The 24,080-nt window shown below is 40.3% G+C and overlaps 1 protein-coding gene across 1 annotated transcript; it reads right to left on the bottom strand.

Moving 5' to 3' along the window:
• Nucleotides 1-98: 98 nt before the first annotated feature.
• On the bottom strand, nucleotides 99-23,085 carry LOC138610235 (MARVEL domain-containing protein 2-like). The gene is made up of 17 exons (XM_069682956.1): nucleotides 23,027-23,085; nucleotides 19,979-21,244; nucleotides 17,784-17,819; nucleotides 17,522-17,697; nucleotides 16,006-16,174; nucleotides 15,860-15,910; nucleotides 15,162-15,251; nucleotides 12,175-12,188; nucleotides 11,761-11,778; nucleotides 11,391-11,411; nucleotides 7,847-8,555; nucleotides 6,818-6,979; nucleotides 4,110-4,225; nucleotides 3,148-3,252; nucleotides 2,785-2,956; nucleotides 1,090-1,131; nucleotides 99-964 (listed from the first exon to the last, which is right to left on the bottom strand). The coding sequence occupies exons 2-17, from the start codon at nucleotides 21,221-21,223 to the stop codon at nucleotides 866-868; spliced, it is 3,225 nt and encodes a 1,074-aa protein (XP_069539057.1). The 5' UTR covers nucleotides 21,224-21,244; nucleotides 23,027-23,085; the 3' UTR covers nucleotides 99-865.
• Between the last annotated feature and the right edge of the window lie 995 nt (nucleotides 23,086-24,080).

Below are 24,080 nucleotides of genomic sequence, written 5' to 3'. Positions count from 1 at the left end.
ATGGCCCTTTTGGTCCCTCATATAGCACAGCTACCATAACAAGTCTTATTTTCTGTCATTGGACCCTGTATTTTGGACAAAGTAACACAATAAGCTCATTCAGAACTAAATCTTTTTTATTTAAAGCTTATACCTGCTTTATCCAAAACGTATCGTATACAAACGGATATTACTTTGCGATTGCACAACAAAATACATTAGTTCAGAGAAAACTTTCAACAGGTATCATTTCCATAAATGGAAAATCTTTACAATAAAAATATCTTCACTAGGTTGGAGGCATTGTTCATTTGCTTTTGAAAGATGTGGAAATGAAAAATTATCATTTTATATCAGAGAGGTTTTAGCATTTACAGAAAAGAACAGAGAAGCGTACAACAGAGGGTTTTAATAGTTTCTAAAGACTTAAAATAAACACTATTTACAGGGTGGTCAGTGACCTTATAATGCAGATTCATGTCTCATCTTAGCTGCGCCTTCATTGTACATGAAACTTTCACACATGCATTTAAAAACGCGATAAAAGAAGCACAAAAAGTGCTTGATCAAAGTACTGAGAACAAAACTTCACATATCACCTCTCTCATTCTTACTTCAGGAGAGAAACAAGTAAAATACATTTTATACACCTAAATAGTTCTTCAAAAAACTCACAGAGGCTGAAGAATTAATCAAAAACAATATTTAAAAAAGTCCACATTTCCTTCACCCCTCTCCTTCAGTTGATTGGCTTGAAACAGATATAAAACAAAGGCAACAGACTTTCACTTTGGTCATCACGTCAGTTTGTGATAAACCAAAACACAGTGAGGTGGGAAGCTGCAGATCTGTCTCTTTCCCTGCCTGAGGGGTCAGAGGTGAAGGTTCATGGTCTGCGGTCGTACTCGCTGATCTTCCTCTTGATGTGAGACAGTTTCGACCTGAGATATTTACACCTCTTCTTCTTTATCTCGTAATGTGGGGACTGCAGAGGAAAGTCATTTAAACAATTACATATTATTCACAGAACCATTTTCTATATTCAGAGGGCTGTAAAGAATAACACAGCTGGAAATGACTGTGTGTGTTGTGTGTGTGTGTGTGTCTTACCTTCTTGAGATTCTTCAGTCTGGTGTAATCATCCATGGTATCCTGAGATCAGAGAGACAGAGGTCATTGAAGTGATCAGTCAGAAGAAAACATAATTTAAACACATCATATAATGCTTTATATAAACAATTTAATTACGAGTTAAAATGTTCATTGTAGATATCTGTAACTTAATTAAAACTAAATTGTATCATTGACTTCTGTTTAAACTCAATTACAGATATCTATAATTCTATTTTCACTAGTTATATTTCCAGTTTGACATATCAATAATGTAATTTTAACTAGTCGCAATTCAAGTTAAAGCTATCTCATGATCCTAATTATTATATATTATGATATCAACCTGTCAGATCACTGTTCAGATTGTTGCAGATATTTATGATTGTTTTTACATTACAGATATCATAAAAGTAGTTCTAGAAACTAAAATCCATATTGGACAGTTAAAATGAAAATGTTAGCAGAGAATTGTACATTTTAAGAGTGTTATTCTAGATGTCTATCTTACATTTCAGATTTCTGCGACAAAACTGTAACTGTATTTGTACAAGTAATAAATATATAAGAGACGTCTGCAATGCTTTTTAAATTACAGCAATTTTGTTGAATCACTACAATTAAATTCTAGGTTGCAAATGTGGACTGTAGATATCTTCAATGATAATCATACAGATCCATTTCCATTTTCCATGTTAGGAATGTAATCATTGATATCTGAAATGTAAAATGATATTTCCACTCTTTTTCAGCATGAGGAGTTTAATTGTAGATATCTGTTATTGTTATTCTTGCTAGTAAAAGTTATTTACTGATATCTATAATCTAATTAAAGCGATCTATACTACAGTATTGACTTGGCTTAATGTAATTTAAACACTTAACAAGACTAGGTCAAAGCCTCGTATGTGGCTGACCTCATCAGGTCAATGTGTGCTTTTGTGGGCGATGTGTTACAAGGACTGTCCTTATGAGGCTGATGACAACGTGTTTGAAAGCAAGTGAACACTGCGGACGGAGGTGAGGACAGCGGAGGAGCAGCCCCGCCTACTCCCTGAACAAAGTATCCAGAGCTGTATAGACAGAGAGTCGCGTCAGTGGAGGCCCAATATGCTCCATGATCCACCATTGCGATGTCGCAACTCTCTCACTCTACGGCTCTGAAACTACAGTCACTCACTCACTCAGTCACTCACTCACTCACTCACTCAGTCAGTCAGTCACATACAGACCCGAGTGTAGGGCTGAACCCGGTGGTCAACCAAAAATATATTTGTAACATGAAAACAACACAAAAACGAGTTTGATGTTTGAGTTGCTCTTTGGACTGGGATTCATGCAGTCAAATAGTTGTGTCATGCAACTGTAACATGTCGAAATTGTTTTACAGATATCCTACATTAGCATTTTAACTTTTGGCATCTTGAAATGCAATTTCCACTTGTGAAAACTATATGTCAGAGCTGCTGATTAAATACATAATGCTCACTTTAACTTTAGCCCACTGACAGAGATAAAAGGACTGCAACGTGTTTGTGGCTAAAGTTAAAAAATACCAACATCACCATTAGAGACAGATATATCATCACCCGGTTTCTTCTCCAACGTTATCTGAACCTATTCTGTCAGTAATCATCGAAACTAGACTTGTTATATGAAGAAGGTTGGAGTGTCCTCCCTCTCTGCCACACTCACCAGGAACTGAGGGCTGCCCTCAGCGTGTCGGTCCAGTTCCCGGTCCAGCTCTGCCAGGTCCTGGTTGATGCTGTCCAGCTCCGCCTGCAGGCTCTTGTACTCCTGATGATCCCGATCAAACTCCCGCTTGTAGTTCAGACGCTCTTGTTCATCCACGATGGAAGGAAACAAACTGCAGAGGAGGACAGCGATAAATTAGCTCAGGAAACTAAACACTAAAAGTAAACATTTGCTTTCATATTCAGAGACTGTAATGTTATAAATTATTCATTTTATTTTTAGCTCAGTTTTATAAATAACTTAAAAAGCAGCTCAATATCTTTTATAATCGTCACTAAATGTTCGTTTAAACATTCCACTCACACGCTGAAGTCCTCCTCCTCCAGGTCATCTCCAGACTCCATACCGGGGTCATAGTCCCTCAGTCGGGGCTTCAGGCCACCCACAGAGCTGCTGATCTCTGAGTCTCTGCAAAAACAAATAAAGGTGTATATTTATTAGTTGTTGTCTTGTTGAGTACCTTTAGTTCAAAGCCTTTTACAAACTTTTGCAGTTTGCTTACAAAGCCAACAGGTCAGTAGATGATGAGCCTGCGACTTCAGCTGTGCATACTGTGAAGTCTGTGAGGGCACGAGACTGCATGGCTAAACAGTCAGCTGACAGACAGACCTAAAGACTACAATTATAAAATGCAGTTTGGTTACAGCTACTGAACTAATTATTCTACAAATGTCTATCTTTTTTAAATGTTACTCAGCTGAACCTCATGTAGAAATTTTGGGGCAACAGGCAGACACAGAAAAAACATAATCACTTCCTTAGCAGGTTGTGCTTTGTCTTAATCTGTCCTGCATCATCTGTTGTCAGACAGACGGTGGTGCAGAGCACTTTGATGTAAAGGCATCATCTTGTTATTGGGCACATGTAAAAAGATGGACAGAGGACATGCAGCTACAAAAGTCACTCTGCACTACTACAGGTTAGCAAATGTTGCATTTTTTTATGATATGCAGCCACCATGCTTTTTAAACGCATTTAACTTTTACATGTTTTATTAATTTAGTAAAGTGAGCACACAGTTTTGAATGTTTTACCCGGTCAGCCATGAAGCCAGAATGTAAACATGCAGTTTAGCACGTCAAACCTCCTGATGGCAGCAGGTTAGTCACCAATAGGGGACGGACAGGAAATCACCAGCTACGTTTAAATGACTTAATGTTACATTCCCATCCCCCGTGCCAGCAGACTGACCTCACAAAACACTTGCAGTAAACTGATCAGGCTCATTTCAAACTCTTGGAATCTTGTATTTTTGAAGCACTTACCCCGGCAGGTAGAGAGGCTTGTTGTGGTCCAGCTGGTCCAGGTAGTCTCTGGACCCTCCAACGTGGGGATTAGGGTCATTCAGCGGCACCTCTGGGTCACCGGACACATTTTTCACCTGAAGACAGAGACAGGGTTAGACAGTCTTCATCAGAGTTGAACAGAGAAGTGTTACATTAAGTCCTGGTCAAATTAAATTTAATAAACTTCAGGGAAGCAACACATTATTAAAAGATCAGGCTGCTCCTTAAAAGATGATTCTAACCATCAGTTGATAAGCCAGAGTCAACCTGAATCTTTCACATGAATTTTAGCGAGGATGAGTTATTCAGAGGTCTCCTCCTCTCCAACACTAACAGACCATGTGATGACAACAGGTAAAAACACTGAATTGATGAGCTGATGACCTTAAGCAGGACACAGGGGACTGAGCTGATGCTAACATTAGCTCACTAGCTGACTAAAGTCCTTGATCTGGTTAAATGACATCGTAACAAAAAACGACGACTACATGACTTGAAACTCTCAGAAAGGAGCTTCAGGGAAGCTGTATAAACGTGTCTCACAGGTGAACATGAGGCTCATGTAGGCTGTAAATGTTCACTGTAAAAGACAGGAGCATTTCCCAAACAAAGAGGATCAAGTGGCATTATGGGAAGTGTAGGATCCAGTGTTTTTCAGATTGAGCCTCACTAAAGACCAACAGGCAGGATGTCTATCAATTAAAATATAGAAGATAATAAAATGTATATTTTTATGTTTTTCAGTTTTACAATGCATTTATCATTTGTCATATATAGTTAAAGAACACCTTAATGTTTAGTTAAGAGACTCTTTACTGTAGTATCCTCATTACAATGTTTGTAGCCTGCGGTTTCAGTCAGGTTTACCTGAGGCTGCTCTCCTTGGTGTCCTACTTTACGCTTCATGAACCTGTTCTCTCCATACCATCAACACTAATGGCTGTACGTGATGCTCACCAGGACCAACCGGTTCCCCTACTTCTGCCTGCATGCCTGAATACCACTGATACCAACACTACATGAACAGGAAGTCTGTGACGGTGAAACACTGAGCTGTTGATTCTGAACGCAATGCTGGGAAACGTCACACCGCTGGAATGAAAACTATGAAAGTAGTTTTCAGGTTCAAACTTTCATTTGTGCGTCCTCAGAGATTTGTTTTAATGTTCTGTTGTAGATCCACTCTTCAGGATTTAAAGGTGTTGTTTTGATGTTCTAATAGTTGTTGGATCAGTTTTTATTTTTGCAAACATCATCCTGACATCATGCTGCAACTGAGAGTGAAGGTTTAACAGACCACACCCAGAAACTACAATGAAACCATCCTTTCCGCACGCGCACACCACGCCCATTCCCCGAACCACGCACACGCACACGCACACGCACACGCACACGCACACGCAACATTATAGGTCATGTTGTTTCTGCATTTTCTGTGAGAATGTGACACAGCAGCAGGTGTGTCCGCTTTCTTAAGTTAAATATTTTCTTCCACATCTGTTCTCCGAGAAAAAGAAACAGTATTTGTACATGGGTTTAGGATATTTATTCTTTGCTGTTTTTGACAAGTCTTTCTGGAGGTCTTTAAGTCTGTTTACAGGTTATATAAACATATTTTCCAAAAAGTATTTTGTAAAGTCATCAACAGAAAAAAACAACCCATTGATTTGTATGAAATCAATATAGATGGATTTGAACAGCTTCTCTTATCTCTGTCTTGCACTGATTGTTTGCCTGATACTGGTGTACAAGTGACAATGACAAAAGTTGCTGTAGTATTCTTAATGATATTTTAGAGTGTGTTATTTCCAGGAAAACATTTAAAACACATTATTGTGCGTTGCTGCACCCTGGGGCCTTTACTAACTTTGCGTCCAACGAAACACTTGAAATTTAATGTCCCTCCCCCCTGACTCACAGGACGTACAAAGTAGCTGCCTGTGTCGTCAGAGAGTTTGTGTTTGAATGTTCTTACACTACTGGCTCCTGTAGATGCCAATCATTATCCACAACAAGTCCCTCCCTAGCTTCCTGTAAATATGCAGATTCATATAGCCCTCTGGTCACCCTTTCATGGATGCTTTAAGGACGTTTAATAGACTCTATTCACTTTCTGTCGAATCACTGAGGTGGTTTAAACATGTTTTGAACCTCTGAATCTTATACCGGGTTTGACCATTTAAAAAGTCCACTATCAGCATCAGCAGCCAAACCAAAAGAGAAAAACTTCCCACAACAACAGACTGATCAAAAGCCTGTCCAACTGTTGTCTGGTCCTTCAGGATAAATTTAACTGCTCTGGACACGGACACCATGATGGTTACCATCTATGGTCAGCATCTCTGGAGAAGTTTCATAGTGTTACTAACACCCTGGATACGAACATCGGCCCAAAGTCTGAACATAAAGAGAAGAAAACAGACAGAAGAATATTCTGTCCCACCCAAAACTGACAGCTTTATATCGTTATCTTTGAGAATGTTGCGATCTCTTGACTAAAATTATAAATAAGCACAGTAAGCATTTGTAATGACTGACCAAATTTAAGACAATCAGTGGATTTAATTAATGTTTAGACTTTAGCTTGTTGGATGAAGGTGTATCTACATGACCCAGGCTTCAGCTCTGAAGCAAACATGTCAATCAGATACTGCCACACACACACACACACACACAAAAACACTCACCCACTCTCCGACGCTGTTGCGCGGCTCACTGATGACCTTCACTTCCTCCCACAGAATGCGCTCCCGGCCCCAGCGCCTGATCTGGGAACGAGTCTTCACTGCGAACACCAGCAGGATGATGAGGGCCACAAACACCAGGAAGCCCAGGACAATAGCGATCGCCTGCAAGGAGACAAGGACTGAGCGTCAGGCGGCTGAAATTACATCCACTGACAGTCATAGTAAGAGAAAGGTAGGGCCAAGGGTGGGAGCGAACAGAAGAGTCAGAGTTATCAATTTTGGGTTTTGGGGGGGGGGGGGCAGGATGACTCACACTGGATGTGTTAAAGCTGCAGTAGGTAATATTATTAAATATAGATTAAAATGTGTCATATTTGCTCAAACTTTCACTTTAGACGTGCAGTAGTACATGAGAGAGATAATGTGTGAAAAAATAATGTTCCTCTGGCTCCTCCTACTGCTCCTAATGGCATTTGCAAGAACCCAACAACCAATCAGAGCAGAGCAGTCTCTCAGACTGCTGTCAATCACACGCTGCGCAGCACCATTCCTCCACACATGCTCACACGGTCAAGCTCAATTTCTTCAGTGTGCGCAGCATCAGCCGGTTTGTGTCCACAAAGGTTTAAAACAACCACCAGGAATGAAAAAAAAGCCCATACCTCCATTGCCAACTACGGCTTATACAAAGAGCGGTAAACCAAAGAGGACAAAAGAGCAAAAGCAAGCTAAAGAGACAGAGTTGGACCGAGACAGAAACAAAACCAGAGTAACCATTGGAGCAGCAATTCCGAGGTGGAGAGAGCTACAGGACCTCAAAGGATTATAAAGAGTTAGACAGTTCTGCTTGTCAGGTAATTACCCCAGCCTCATTTCTGCTGTATTTGTTTCACATCTCTAAGATATCTGCGGTTACTGTGGCGTAACGTTACTATGTCTTCTTGGATGTGGGGAAGCTATACAGTAAATACACCCTAAATGTTGAACCCAAACACCATCACAGCCCCCCAGATAAACAGCGTCTCATACCTCCTGTGGCTCCACCACGCAGTAGTGGTACAGGTACTGGTTGAGGAAGATGCCCTGGGCCTGCGTCTGGGTCTGGTACTGCGCACACAGCTGGCGGATCTGGCTGTAGTAGATGGAACCCGTGGACTGGGCGGTCGGGTTCACAGCCACCAGGTACACGATGGTGGCGATGATCATGAGAAACGCCAGGATGGCACAGATGATGATGGTCGCCAGGTAGAACTTTGGCGTCATGGCGGCGTTCTGCCTCGAAACCACCAACACAAATATGATGAGCACAGCGATGAAAGTGATGCCGGCGATGGCGATGATGAAGCCTTTGCCAGCTTTGGGATCCATCTGTGCTCCTCCATAACCGTAAGCACCCCCACCGCCGGCCCCGCCATATGAGCTGCCGTAAGCGCCCCCGTATGAACCGCTGTACGAGCCGCCGAACGATCCAGCACCATACGAGCCACCGTATCCTCCAACACCAGGCACCAGGCCTCCTCCGCCCCCCAGACCCATCAGGCTCATGTCATAGTCCCAGGCCAGCGTGGAGGCCACACATGCAAACACAGCCACACACATGATGATGATGATGATGCACAGGATCTTCATCACGCCCGGGGGAGACGTCCAGCGGTAGAAGTGCAGCAGCTTATCTCCGGGGTAGTAGGAGAAGGCAGGGTTGGACATGAGCTCGCTGTGTCGGTGTCTGCTGCTGTGGCTGCAGGAGGAAGAGGAAGAGGAAGAGGAGCAGAGGTCAGAGTGTGGAGGGATCTGAGACCTCCTGACTGATGATACAGGTAACATCACAAACACTCACTAAATACTGATATAATACCAGCTGTGTGATTCTGGACAATGACGTGTGTTACTGATTAACACCTTTAATTTAGGTTAATCTACTTTTGATGGGTTGTTTTTTGACAATATCTAATAACTCCTTGTTAATCCATTTTACGGAACCATACTGTATTTTATCCATTGCAAAAATTAAGAGATGCTTCAAAGATGTTTCCATTTCAAAATGTCATTTTCAATACTCATATTTCCAGACTTCTCAGAAGTTTTCAGACAATATTTGACATCAGAGTACATGTTGCTGGATGTTTACTATGTACGTATAAATATTTTCCTGTTTTGAATACTTAATCAAACAGGTTTCATATTTAGGATTGTCAAACTGCCCCTTACAAAACCTTCATTAACCTATTCTGCCCCACACAGTAAGCTGGAAGAACTTCAACATCAAGAGGAAGTTAATTAACAGCTCTAGTATACTCATATTGTCTTTACTGAACATACTGACTTAATGTTATATTTTTTTCTCCCCAATATGTTTTGTCTCTTTCATAAATAAGAAATAAAAATAAGTTAAAGTTAAATAATCATATTTTCATGAAGGGGCTGTGAACCATGCATCTTTACATTAATGGACGTTCTGCTCCATCAACTGATACGATGACAAACACCATGAAAACCCCTCTGCTTGTACGATCAATTCTACATGTAATATTTAATAAAAAAGAACAGAGGAAATAGTCTGGGGTAAAATCTCTTTCTTTTCTGTATCTATACGAAAGAAGACAAGGACATGAGAAGAATAAAAGTGCACACTGTGTGAACACTGCTGAATGTTTCCACTCCTGTTACAGAGACAAAGTACAACATACAGAACATCCACATTATCCCCACTCAGGCCGATTTATACTCCACAGGGAGGTAACACACACTGAGCTCCTCATGAACTAAACTGATTGAAACACAGAATTAAGGATGTCCCCAGGAAGAAAATATATATATATATATATATATATATATACACACACTATATGTTTGTTACTGTATTAATGCTTTTCTTCTTCACTACACGATGTGGGCTCCAAATAGAAATGTACACATTGAGCAGAAGCTTTTTAAACTGTTCCACTTCATTTTGATCGTTTCCTTTAGAGCTTTAACTATTATCTTAATAATGAATTAATCTATTGATTATTAGTCCTCTCTTCTTCCTCTCAGTCAATCTATTTAGTCTATTCACATCAGAAATATGCAATAAATGCTTCATTTGTCTAACCAAGAGTCAAAAACTGAAATGAATTCAATCTACTTTCCTATAAGACTGGAAAAGGTGGAAAATATTCATCAATGAAAAGTTAAATATTTGGCACATTTGCTTGAAATAAGAATATAGATGAACATCCTGTTGCTCAGCCTGTCACAGACCCACAGAGATCTGATGACTGATGTTTTTGAAGGATGAAGTGAACTTACTGTTTGCTCCCACTGGAGTTGTACGGTGGGGGTGTGTGTTTGTGGCTCGGCATGTTGAAATGCAACTGGAACTTTACCTGTAAAATAAAAACACACAAGTTTTGATGTTGCATAAAAAGTTACTTTAGCATTTTGTTCACTGTTAATATCTGTAATAAGCTTCCTTCTGAGAGCACAGAGGGAGAATAAAGTGTAAAGATGATGCAGCTAGCTAGCATGTCTTATTCCACACAACACACAGCTAATGTCAGTTAGCCTACATAACTAGAGCCAACATGTCCCAACCCTGTTTGAACATTTTTAAATCTTATAGGCGTTTTTTATTGAATAATAAACCTACAGTGAAGCCAACTGAGTGAAGTCATACTTTAAGGTTGTTAATCTTTTGTAAATTAATCAGACATTTTAATTGTATTTGATTTTATGTTCTCATATAGTGAGAAGTGAACGACACAGTTTTTGCATGATACCACACAATTATTTTACAAATACATGAATAAGAATTAGAAAAAACGATCTAACATTAAACATTGTAGACCAGCCACGCAAAACGGTCGCAGTAAAACTGTCAATCTCTATTTGCAGAATAATCAATCAAGGCAATGAATGCCATCTTTCAATACTTGTAATTCCAATCAAAACCTAGCTTTGGATCATCATAAATAGAAGTAAAACCACAACAAAGACCAATAATGAAAAGCAAACAGGCAATACCAAAGCTAGCTATAGAAAATGCCATTAAAATTCTGCAATGGGGACATAATTTGATGGATTATTATTATTAACAACAAAATAGAGTTTTGCAAAATGCTGTAGAACTGTTAAATTGGGGTAAATAATAGTGATTAAAATGAAAAGTAAAATCCAGTCATAAAACACAAATAAACAGAGTTTGGGAGGTTTAAGATGCTCAGGTGAACCTGCTGCTCTTCAGGTGTGTTTGTGGTGAAACAAAGCAGCAGTCAGAGGGTGGAGAGAAACTGGCACATTAACCGAGACTGCGTGTTTCTAACCTAATCAGCTGATAAGTCAAAGACAGCAGGGAGAGCTGGTTTCACAGAGACTGAAACTACGGAATCGCCAGTCCGCCCTGCAGGCTAAAATATCCTGATATTCTACACACAGGCTCTTTAACAACACACAGAGTTAGCTAGCTTTATACTCTAATGACTGACAGTAGGCCTTAAATGGGGAAATAAGAAAACCAAACATATATGAATCGTTTACATTTAAAGGAAGAGTTTTAGGCTGACATTATATAAAACAGCTAAAACAGACATTTAACGACACTAAATGTAGCTGCCTGCTTAATTTCAGGCTAAGTGTCTCCTTTAAAATGACGAAATTAACGATGATGTGTTTTTGTTAACTACAGATTTCTTCGACCACTTGTCAACGTGTCAATATAAACGCGCACAGGTGAGTTAAATTGTCTCGTTAGATTCCGCCCTCAGACTGAGGATAAAACGCGCTTTTAATCGGTTTTAAATTGACTCACCTTCGATGATGAAGCGTTTTTATCCGGATGAAGACAGACAGACAATCTTCGCTGATGAACGCAAGCAACAGAGTGAGCGCGCGACCGCTCAGGTAGCACAAAGAGACGCGCCTACAGGTGTGTGTGTTCGTCACGTGGTCTCCTCCTCAGGTCATACAGGACGAACCTGTCTGTTCTTCCTTTCCTGCTGAAGGTTTGAGAACAATTAGACTTCAAGGAAAAGAAGGTTTACAGGTTTAATGAGCGCGAGTTTCTGCTGTGAGGAAGTTTATAACTGAACTACTACTACTGGTACAACAACAGACCATAATGTACCTTATACAGTAGGCTATTTATATTAAATTAGGTGTTAATTAACAAGCTAAATAATCGAAACAACAACGTTTATACCAGTGCTTTGGTTTCATTATCACTGTCTAAATAATATTACAAAGGGTGACTATTGTTAAAATTGCAAAATAAACACCTTGGAGACACCTTTAATAACAGCTTTTATTTTTGATTTCTTTAAGACATTAAAGAGGAAAGGTCATTTCAACATTTTAATGCCTTCAAATAGTGAAAACACAACAACACAATTGACTTCTAGGAAACATACAAAATGTAGCACTGTCACCCTTCTCTTGTTATCAGATAAACAGGCCTTTCATAACATTGTTTGAAAAACACCAAGCTGAACATTTGCTGAAACGTTTTTATTTTCATATAGATTAACAATAATATGTTAGAACAACAATAGCTTGCCTATATGATAGCTATCTCCCAAACCTGTATCTTTACCATGGGGAATCAAGAGTAACTGCATGTGATGTCAGGCTAATCTATGTCACGTTTTATCCATGTGACCTTTTGTCTCATCAGATGCCTTCACAGACACTCAAAGGAATTGTGGTTATTTTCTTTGAACATTCATTGCAAAGCTTAACTGTTAATGAATTCTCCTGATTTAAGAAAACTAACCCCATTCAACATTTATCAGTATCCACTTTGTTTTTAAATTGATTAAAAAAACAAATCATACAGAAAACTTCTCTTTCGTATCCTTAAAAACAAACAACTTTGAACTTTTGAAATACACTTTGACAACTTCTACGAAGAATCACTTGCTAATTTAAAGTATATCTAAAAGAGCCTTTCGTAAAGCTCTAATGTAACCTGAGGCATGACAGGCTGTCATAGAGCTCCAGCAGGAAAACGCCTCCAGTGCTGCAAAACCTGACACCTGAAAAAAGGAATAAACACACCTGAGCTGAGTAAAACCTGTCCTTCAGGCTGTGAAGCTGCAGAAACAACAGCCATTTTAGGAGGCGACACAGGTGAGCAGTGACATGTTCCTGAATGTGACTCTTTTTCAAATAAAAGGGAGCCAATGAATCTGACTCATTACCCTCATTAACCTCTGCTGCTAATGTTTAATGTCTCCAGCATTCAGCCCCGTTTGCTCTGTGGCTGTAATCATCACATTTATTTTACATTATTTAAAATGTTAAATACTAAAAAGGTTGCTTGACAGTAGGTATACTGCTGTTTATTTCATACTCTCTCTGTTTATTGTTAGGTATCAAAACACGGATTCATTCCTTGTTTTTGTCTTATTCTTGTTCCTAAAGGGAAAATCAATTTGGACCACCATGTTTTTAAAAAGCAAACTCCAAACACTGTTTATACAGGAAGAAAGAACGTTGATGTGATAACTTAAGCTAGAATGGATAATATTCCTCGTTAGCAGTCGGTTCCACATTAGTTTGCACACTCTGATTTCTACCAGGATAAACAAGAATACATACAGTAAGGAAAGTATTAATATATAATCTTTGCTGCTGTCCTCAGTCATTACTGTGACATTGGACTAACTGAGCACGAGCAGCTGTTGGATTGAGAACAGTTAATTATAGAAGTCACTTATACATCAGCTTCACGGCTAAAGACAAAAGAGGCAGAATACTAGTAGTCTGTATAAAATGTGCTTCATTGGCATGAATCAGAGGGACAGACAGATATGACACAAAAACAAGAACACATGTATCAAACACATCAATGTACAAAAAAAAAAGAGTTCACAAAAGGAGCAGCTAGTTATAAAAACAGCCATTTATAACATTCAACATTGTCAATTTTAGCTACAGCGTGACAGAGTTCATAGTGTCAGTAAAAGTTCACATTGTGCCTCACAGATGAAAAGAAAACAGAGAAATAAAATGTAAAAACAACTGATAGTAAGCATCGTGGAAACCAGCTCAGACTCCACATACAAGTTTATCTGACTGGAAATACAGTTAAACTCATTTCTACTGTCTCTCTCTGCTACAGGGCTTTGATGCTTCTCTTCAGACCAAGGACTGTGTAGAACAGTACCTTAAACCTGCATTCTTTCTAATGTCCAGCAGGGAGCGACGCCACTGGCTAATGGGAGTAGAAATATGAGAAAATGGTCCTCCTTCTCTCCTGATTTATTCCCTCAGTAAACATGTTCCTAATGAGTTTATGGTCTCAATCTCTAGTTTCAAGTCTTCTTCAACACAGCATGATGTTCATTTAGTCAATGATGCTCCCATTTAGAGTCACACAGACCAGAAAGCAGGGGAGGGTTTAGGGCGGGGCTACCTGTGATTAGCAAGTCTCTCAATTACTTGAAAAATGTCTTCAGCGTTCGGTTGTACCTAAAGACCCTCGGAGGAGTTAGCTTTCCATTTTCTAAGTACATATTGTTTAAAGCCTTTTTGCTAGCCAAAGAATTCAAGATGGACCTTCCTAATCAACCCAGCGATAACGTTAGCTGATAGTTTAGCTTTGGCTTTCTCTCCAGCACCAACCTCTCATCCAAATATGGTAATTCTTTCACAAAATGCCAAACTAGAGGCTTCAAATTGGTTACCCACACACTAATGGATGACATTATGGTGGCCTGTAATTCTTATATACAGTTTATGAAACAGGCAGAGTGTCTAGCTAGCCAGATAAATCCATTTGTTATACCATTATGCTATATCCTGAGAGCAAGCACAAGAATCAAATACGGTGTGTAAAAATGTCCTCAGCTACATTAATGGAGAATCCCTTTACACGGAGCTGGTTCAGCATGTCTGTCGCTAAGTTAAACACAGACTGGACCCACACACCGTTAAAACTGTGATTCTTTCTACCTCGAGATAAAATGGCTAAAAATGCATATTATATCATTAGTAAATATAATGAACACCTTATGATGACATTCATGTGGGTTACACCTGATCCATCCCTCTTCTCTTTGAAGCTTACTGACTGTTTTCCTATCACTTCCCTCTGAAAGGACATTTCTAGCCTCTGATGATGTTTCTACTTGTGTGTTATTGGGTCATTACTAACATCACTGATGGTACGTTCTTCTGTTTAAACGCTTATCTACAACCAGAGAGGATGTGTTCAACAATCATTCGTCTGTCAGGGACATCCTAATATTCAGTTCTACTTTCTTCTCCTCTGCTGAACGAGCCTGTTTTCTTATAGCTGCATATGAAATAAAGGTGTGTCAGTGTTGAACTGCAGTGACGTTTAGTTGCTGTCGTTCCAGTCTGCGACCTTGTTGTACTCCTGAATCTTCTGTTTGATGTGAGAGAGCTTGTTCTTCAGGTACTCACACCTCTCCCTCTTTTCCACATACGTTGGATCCTGACAAGAAAAATAAATAAATCAGATGTTTTCTTTAACAGTTTCTTTGAGAGTCAGAGAATCTTAAAGGTTTTTCTCTGATGGGTATTTCTTTACATAGGTCTTAATAGATCAGCCAAACATTGACAAACCAGAGAGGCATGTAGAAGTCACATCATCCACCTGATTTTGGTTCCTTGTTTGGTATAAAACAAGGCTGGTATTTATTCTACCGTGCGTTTGCATCACAGTTTCAGCAGGTTGATCAACATGTGTTCACATTCTTAAAGCATGGCTCACTGGTTTTAATAACAGCACGGGGAATTCCTTTACTTAAAGCGTTACATGATCATTTAAACTTGTTTACTTGTCATGAGGAGGCTGATAGTAGTTTTTATTGCAGGAACTTACTAAGAAATAACTCTGAATACATCATTGGGGTTATCTTGGAGCATAAGAACAAGAAGGAAGGTCTAAAAAAAGATGCTACTGAGTTGACCCATGCTAGGGACAAACCATGTGAATACCTTTGCCTCTGTTGCTTTGATTTAGATCTGTTTTCCGAAGGGCTAATAGAAACTTATTAAGACCTTAACCAGGGCAAGGAAAATCAAATGATTTATACTTACAGCTTTCTTCCTCTGATACTCCATTAAAAGGCCGTTGACCCGCTCCTTCTCCTGAAACACAACCATCATGTTAGTGGACTAAGTTTCAGAGTGTGTATCAGCTAGTTGTGAGTGTGTGGTTCTGTTGAGTGCAGTGAGGGTCGTACCATCTGGCTGGAAGGCTGCGCGAGGTTCTGCATCATGTCGTCCATCTCTTCAAACCTCTTGCTCATGGCCTGAACTTCGCCGTGCAGCTCCTTGTACTCGGCGTACTGGTCGTTGAACACGGCTCTGTACTGGTCCCTCTGCTCGTCTGAGCGGATGGTGCGGTACTTCCTGTGGAAACAACAAAGGAGACATCACATCTTCTTTGTCTGTAGGCTACATTCACACTGCAGCTCATTGTGTGGCAAAATTTACTGCCAATATTTATGATTTTCTGACTCCTAAAAAAGGATAACAGGACAGTCAGGTATTGATGTGTATACAAAGAGGTTCCTTCATGTTGTGCTTCCAATTTAAATTATAGGGGACTGAAACCTTATTCAATTCAAACTTGATTCACAAACTTTACATATTGTAGTTATTTATTCTAAATGACTAAAGGATTCAAAAAGTTTTGGAGTTGGTTTAGTAGGTTGCATGAGTAGGCAGACGTGAAAACAGGCTGTAACGACAAACACCAAATCAAAGTAGAACAAAAGTCCACTAAAAGTTCTTGTTGTTTCACTGACAGGCTCAGATTGTTATTCCAAGTGTCTGACAACATGACAGAAAGGATCCCTACAGAGATAGACCTTTTTGCTACAGAGAAAGATGATTTTTTAACCACAAACAGATGTTACATCGCTCTCTGCAAACACACCAGACTCCATTCATAAAAACAGTGATTTTACCTCGCAGAACATTAGAGTTGCTGGTCTACTGCTGCCTTTATCAGATAGTTTGTTTGCATTGTTGTATGATTTTGGTGTTTTAAATGGTTAGTTAAGATCCAACATAATATTTACACAAGACAAAATAACTCAAACAAACTAAGCAGACGAGGCAGGGACAGACCAACAACACCTCATGTGTTCTGTAAGATAAAACTGGCCTTTTTCAATGGAGTCTGGTGGCTTTTAATAGAGCAATGTAACCACCGTTTCTGGTTAAAATATGGGTTCAAACCTTATGTAAAAGGTCTGTAATGCTTTTAGACACTTAACAATTACAACCTGAGCCTTCTTATTTTCAAAGGGAACATTTGTCTGAAAGAATTACATATAACAGTCCATTTCACAACTGCTAAATGAAGCAGTTTATCTGAGAGAGCCACAAACCACACATTGTATTAAGGTCCTGAACTCAAGGACGGTGAAGGCTTGACTCAACTCTCTGTCGATGGAGGCCTGTGGATTTTGTGGACCATTTTTGTCAGCACCAAAGATCTCCGTCAGTCAGAAAAAGTACTTTACAACATGAAATAGACAACAAATTTGCAATAAAATGTGTTTGGAAGACTGTTACAGATGCATAAAAAAGTGAAATGGAGATCACTCCCTGGAAAAGCTAAGAGTTTAAATTCAGTCAGAAACATGGAAGCCTCCACCTGCATGGCAATCATCATGAAATAAACATGTCTGAGATGCTAAACGTGAGCCTTCCTATCCAGGGTGTCTGAAAACAAGAAGTTATACTTACTGTACATAGTCGGCTATGACGACCGGTTTGGGGATGTGTCCGGCTGGGATGTGACCTCGGAGGATCTCTGGTGCCATCAGAGGAGCAGATACAGAGCTGTTAGCAGCGTCCATGATGTCCGGCTGCACAGTGGGGAGGGGAGTCTGCGCTGAGGCTCTGGAGGAGTCTGGACCCAGCTACAGGACAAAAACATGTTCAGTTCATGTGCACTGTGTGCAGTTCAATGTCTTCTGGGACATTAAAAGAAAGAAAAAAAACTTACTATAGACAGAGGGACTGATGATCCAATGGTTTTCATCTGTTTATTGAAGGGAAGAGGAGATAAGAAGAGATTTATTTATGTTCAAAGTGTTATCACACATCAATTCAGCTGGCTATTTTCATGAGCCCATACAGTGTTTTAAATACTGTAGACTCAACTCCCTGCAATTAAATTATAATACTGAAGTAAACAGAAACCAATGTCTGACTGAAGGTAGAAAAATCACTCAAATTCAAAAAATCGTTGTTAAGGAAAAAAGTGATAAATCAATGCAACTTTCTCTCGATGCTTTAACACCTAAAGTACCCTTACTGACTGGTTGAGTACTTGCAGCATTTTATCTAAAAAAATCTTCAGTTGCAAACCAGTGTGTTTGTTTTTTGTTCAATGTGCTTTAACATATCAGTGGAGTTACAGAGGAAAGCAGCGACAGGTGGACCGACCACATCCAGCGTCTATAGAGTTTTAGTGTTAAGGAAGAAATCAAGCTGGAATTGGACAGTGGTGTTGCTTTATAGGGTGTTATGGTTTTGTATAATCTTAAAAAAAGACAATTTAACTTTGTAAAACCCCTACAGACAGATTTTGTGGATGACGCCATTCAGAGGCCCCTGTGTTACTGTCTCAGCAAAAAATCACTTATCTCCCCCTGAAATGCTTCTGGCTCACTCTTATGTATACATACTGTCTCCCCGAGGTTGTATATAGTTTAAAAATCTTTAAAAACTGAGGACTGCAAAGGATATGAACACAACTCTCTCTTTTATATCTCATTACTCTGTATAAAAAACTGCTGTCCAATTGCAAACATAAATAATTTAAAAAAAAAAAAAAAAGACCTTTTCTTTTTCATACGCCAGCGGACTAATTTGCCTAATCTTTAGATCATGCACATTTGCCACAAAGGATTGTGTTGAAGCCATTGCATCCTTTTTCAAGGCTGCAGGTTGAGGCCAAGGCCAAGTTGCATCAAAGAGGGCATAACAGAAGTGGCTATGACTACAATATCTGTGTCATTGGCATCGATCATCACAGATTTGTGTCCCTCATTCACTGCAAGCTGGACATGTAGGAAAATACGTCTGTCTGCCTCTTCATGACTACATGGGGCTACTGCATCCAGGTTAGCAGCTTGATAGCTAAGAGCATGGTCCCCCTTTGTTACAATGACTATATTGGCTGTTTTCATGTCTCTAACTTTATCAGCTATAAAATGAAACAGTTCCTGCTTGTTGTTTTCATCCCGTAGGAAGCTTTGCCAGTTTGATGGAGTTTCTTGTTTGGGATAGAACTAGATTCATGCTTTCGCCCCACACCTAGTCCGATTGTTCATCCAATGCCATTTAAATCCTGTGCCATCTGTACACCATCCGGTTAACTAAAACCTTGTTAACCTTGGCTCTATGACTCTAAATCCTCTTTACTGAAAAAAACAATATTTATATGAGAAAACTGACCTTTTGAAGATCCATTAGGCGGCTCACGCCAGTTTCCATGCTTGTTTTAGCCTAAATGCTCCAATAAGGTGGCAAATCTTTCAAATCTTGAAAAATGGCCGCCATCTTGACATTTCAAGTGGCTGGGACAATTTTCTTGTCAAGTGACTCATGGAGACTGCCCATGCCAATTTTCATGACTATATCACCAACCAAACAATAACATCACTTAATTCAGGGGTGCCCAATCCTGCTCCTGGAGAGCTACCTTCCCGGATGTTTTAGGTTTCTCTGTACTTGAACACAGCTGATTTGAATGATCTGCTCGTTATGAACTGAAGCTTCTCAGGGAATTGATAATGAGCAAAACATTCAAATCAGGTGTGGAGCACGGAGAAACCTAAAACATGCAGGAAGGTAGCTCTCCAGGACCAGGATTGGGCACCCCTGACTTAATTGTTCGACCAAGGTGGTGGCCATCTTGTAAAATGGCCGCCAACTTGAAATTCCAAGTGGCTGGGACAATTTTCTTGTCAAGTGACGCATGGAGACTGCTCATGCCAATTTTCATGCTTGAATCTCCAAATGCACCATAATGTGACTTATCTGCTCCACTATTTTAGTCATTTAGAGCCAAAAATGTGCAAAAATAGAACCCAGGTTTAAATATACCAGAATGTCCCTTCAATGTTAGGGTGAGGGATCACTATCAATAGGTGTCCTCACAGGTATAGAAAGACAGAAATGTGTGTGTCAGACCTCCTGTGCGAGCGCCTCCTTCCTCATCCGGGCGGCCTCATGTCTCCACAGCTTCAGACACACTCCTGCACTGATGAAGTAGAGCACCATGGTGATGAAGAGGAAGACGATGGCCGCCGTCTGTCCGGCCTCAATGCGACAGAACGCTCCATTCACTCCGTTATTGAACACTGGCATGTTGCAGAGCCCCCCTCGGGTGGTGTCCCTCACATACACGATCCCCGCTGACATGTAGAGCACCGCCAGCACCAGGTTGATGGAGCACTCTGTGAACGGCCACCAGGAGGAGTCCAGCAGGATGGCCCTGTAGTACATGCTCATCCCCAGAACCACCAGAATAACTGTCACGATCCAGGCCAGACCGGCCACCACCAGCACAAACGGCGTCTTGGGGCCTGTGTAGTACCCGCCCCCAGATCCATATGCTCCAGCACCCCCACCCAGGCCTCCAAACAGCTGCGGCTGGGAGTATCCGTACATATTGAACCATTCATTGTCCTTATGAACGTAAGCACAGACGCATGCGAACACAGCAGCCCCCAGCAGCAGCTCCACACAGCCCAGGATCCTCAGCAGCCCCGCCCATGACTTCATGTAGGCGTAGCGCAGGTGATACTCCTCCACCCGCTCCTGGTAGGTGAGCGCCGACAGGTTGGTGGGCACGGCTGACGCAGAGTCGAGGGCTTCAGCTCCCAGCAACAGCCCGTCCCGCTCCTTTTGGGAGGTGTAGCTGCCCCCCGAGCCGCCGTAGGGGTCTCGATAAGAGCCAGGGAGGGACGGGGAGGGAGGGGCGGAATGGGGAGGGGAGCAGGGGACTCCACCTGTGGTGTGACAGGTGGTGCTCTTCCTGGAGGAGGGGGTGGGAGAGTCAGGGGCATGTGGAGGAGGGGGGATGGACCAACCCTTGGATGCACTGTTCCCGCTGTTTCCACGGAAGAAGTTCTTGACAGAGTCGGGGATGAAGCGGCGGACCGGCTTGATGTCCATGGCGTCAGTGTCGCCCTCTGCAGGCTCTTCATCGCTGGGGGGGTAGAAAGAGTCAGGACCAACAGCTGGCTCATCAGGTAGAGGGGGAGGGGGGAGGGGGTCCAAGCTGACAGCTGGGACTGTTCCATGAAAGGGCACCGGGGGCGCAGGGGGCAGTGGGAGCCCTTGGTCCCTCCATAAGGAGCCCACAGGGACCTGGTCATAATGTGGGATCTCCCGCACCCGGTCGAACCTAGAAGCTCCGCCTCCTGAAGACATCTGGACCTGGACTCTGTGTCGCTGCAGACACAAACAAATTTAAAGTATTCATGACAACTTTTGAAAACAGTCGACAACTTTAAAGGATAATTTCCAAATAAATATGACCAAAAGTTTGGTCATATTTTAGACAGAATTTCCGCTGCTTATGAAACATTGTACCTCCAAAAGTAAACAACTAGCAAGGCTAGCATGTTGCTAAAGAGAAAAAAATCCACCTGTTCTCTTGGAGCTGAAAAGCAGGTACATTAGCTGGCTACCTAGCTTTAATGTTCCCACAAGCACAATGTCAGAGGTCAGAGGTCAGATGGTTGCTCTGTGAGGCCACCGGGCCAAACACAAAAATGCCCGTAAAAACTTCACCGCCCTTATCAGTCATTCTCGCTCCACTCCAGGTCATGTGGGAGATGTCAGGGGACAGCAACAAACATGATGAAAAAAATGTTTCATTTTAAATATTAACAGAGTGATTAGACTGAAAATAGAGCCTTTTTCAACCTATATTAGATATATGTTAGATTCAAGCATATTACTCGGAAAAAATGATGAGTTAGGATTATAAATGAACCCTGTAAACTTTACTGAGGAAGCAGCTTTTACTAAAGATTTTGAGTTATTATATTGAGATATTCACTCAAAAAGATTCTCATTATAATGATTAAGATTGATTTTTTTATTATTAAGACATTAGATTTAGGCTTTCCCCTTATTTTAGTTTGAATATAATATTATTATAATTATTTAAATTATAAGCTATTTATTTTATGGCCATCTGTGTCTCTTTAAGAAATCAATTCAAAGTCCCAGCAATGTCAAAAAATACATCATTTTGTCTGATTAGAGACCTGGATCTAAAACTGGTCAAACTTCTAAAAATTAATATTAGGACTTATGTGTGAAAGATAAACGAATGAATTGCAGACTCAGGGCAGCAGCATGTAGGATTCTGGGCATCTAGCAGTGAGTTGAAACCCTCTTATCCTCACCTTCCCCTGTCAGGTGTGTAGAAGCTATGGTGGCCCTATAACCCAGAAAGACCTCTCTAGACCCTGAGATTTCTTAAATGTTAGAGCATTGAAAAATAAAAGGTCTGAAGTGGAAAACAAGAGGACCCTGGTGTCTGCACTTATCATGGTGCTTCATTCTACTTTTATGCCTTCCTCTGAAGCACAGTACCTCGTCTACCAGCTGCAATATTTCTTTGACACAGATAAAAATAATAACAATAGAAATGTGTGTAACAACATACAGCATTACTGTTCAAAGTCTGCAGTTCAGGATTTCCCTTCCACCCAGTAAACACTGAAAAAGTGGAATTGTTTAACTAAATGTAGGTTTGATTACCAAAACATGATTATTAGGGGGATTAAACTATTTATTACAACATGTTTATTAACTTTTGTCTGACTTTTCTGACCAATAGGCTAAAGGTTTTTTAACCCAAAAAAAATTATTCTAACCAACCAATGTGAGGGGGAAAGTGGAAACGCGTATCTGTAGTTGATGGTAAATGTTAACGGACTGTTATTTTTTCCCTTTATTTGCTGAAGATTTGATGAAATGTTAGCATCCATCCAAGATTAGCACTTTAGCACTGACAGAAAACAGGTGTCTCGTGAAGCCAATCCCATAAACCGGTAAAAAAGTTGATACATTAAAATAAACAAAGCGCTGCAGTTTGAATTAAGAAACACAACCAAGGATAGTCTGACTCGTTCGTCTGTTTAACATGTCAAAAATACATTTCTGTCTTTAAAAGTGACAAAGAAACAACTGTAAATGGATATTTGGACGCTGACTTACCTGCTGATGATTCTCGGTCTGTCTCTCTCAGTGAAACAGCAGCGACATCCTGTCTGTCCGCCTCCTTTGTTCTCCACAATCTCTCACTGATCTCAGGTCAGACTCAAAAAGAACTACAGGTTTACTGAGGCTAAACGGCAGGAAACAAAACTGATCTGAGAAAGGTGATCTCCGCCGTGGTGAAACTCACCTGTCCAGTCCGACCAGCCTCATGGTGCGTTCACGGACTCCATACGACCTCCAGACTCTGTTTGTTTTCTTCTAGCTCTCTTTTCACACACAGCTAAAAGCATTATTCCAGTTATCAAAAGTTCAGCGTATAATGTATCGTCATCATCTTCTTTATATTCAACAATGTTTAAAATATTTATGTTTTTATAGATTATTTTTGAATGGCGGTCAGTAGGTTAGCCTACAGCATAACAGCACTACTGATTTAAATATTCACAGCCTGGAGAAATCAAAGTTTAACAGGCTATCCTGCTATCCTGATAAATCACCAGTAGCGCCCCCCTGTGGCCTGTTATGCAGCTCTTATTTTGTACATTTTCCTCCGATATTAGTTTATGTATAAGCAAATGTCTGCCTCTGTGCTAAATAATGAAGGCTTCTCATTATATTGAAATATGAACTATTTTGAGATATTGGCTCTTCATTTTGAGAAAGCTTCTTAATTTGATATTTGATATATTAACTCATTATTTTAAAAACACCACTCTTTAATTTGAGAGAGGTTGTCTTTATTTAGAGATACCAAGTCTTTATTGAGAAAGTTTGTCATTATAATGACTTTAAGTATCTATATACAATAAGCATATTTACACCACCCTGATAGACACACAGCAAACAGTATGAGTTATCTGTAATATTGGATGGATTAATTTTAGTTTGAACTATAGAAAAATCTTCACTGTGCCTTTTTAAAGAAATGTGATTCATAGTCCCAAATAGAGAAGCACAATCTTAACTTTAAAATACTTTTTAAGTCAATTTTGGCTACGAACATATTTTATTTTTTTATTCATCTTTGATCAGCTGAAAAAAAAGATCAATC

Source organism: Semicossyphus pulcher, unplaced genomic scaffold (assembly GCF_022749685.1).
Source record: "Semicossyphus pulcher isolate SPU_LCO1_2020_fin unplaced genomic scaffold, fSemPul1.0.p SCAF_6, whole genome shotgun sequence".
NCBI classification, from domain to species: domain Eukaryota; kingdom Metazoa; phylum Chordata; class Actinopteri; order Labriformes; family Labridae; genus Semicossyphus; species Semicossyphus pulcher.
The sequence above is the reverse complement of the archived record's forward strand: the minus strand, read 5'-3'. Positions and strand labels throughout refer to the sequence as shown.

Bases quoted from the DNA above. Each gene is read 5' to 3' on its own strand.
- LOC138610235 (XM_069682956.1), bottom strand. From the start codon at position 21,223: ATGTCTTCAGGAGGCGGAGCTTCTAGGTTCGACCGGGTGCGGGAGATC. The intron at 4,226-6,817 runs GTGAGTGTTTTT...CTCTGTCTTCAG, and splicing joins GCAACAGCGTCGGAGAGTGG to GTGAAAAATGTGTCCGGTGA. The intron at 2,957-3,147 runs GTGAGTGGAATG...CCTCCTCTGCAG, and splicing joins GAGGAGGAGGACTTCAGCGT to TTTGTTTCCTTCCATCGTGG.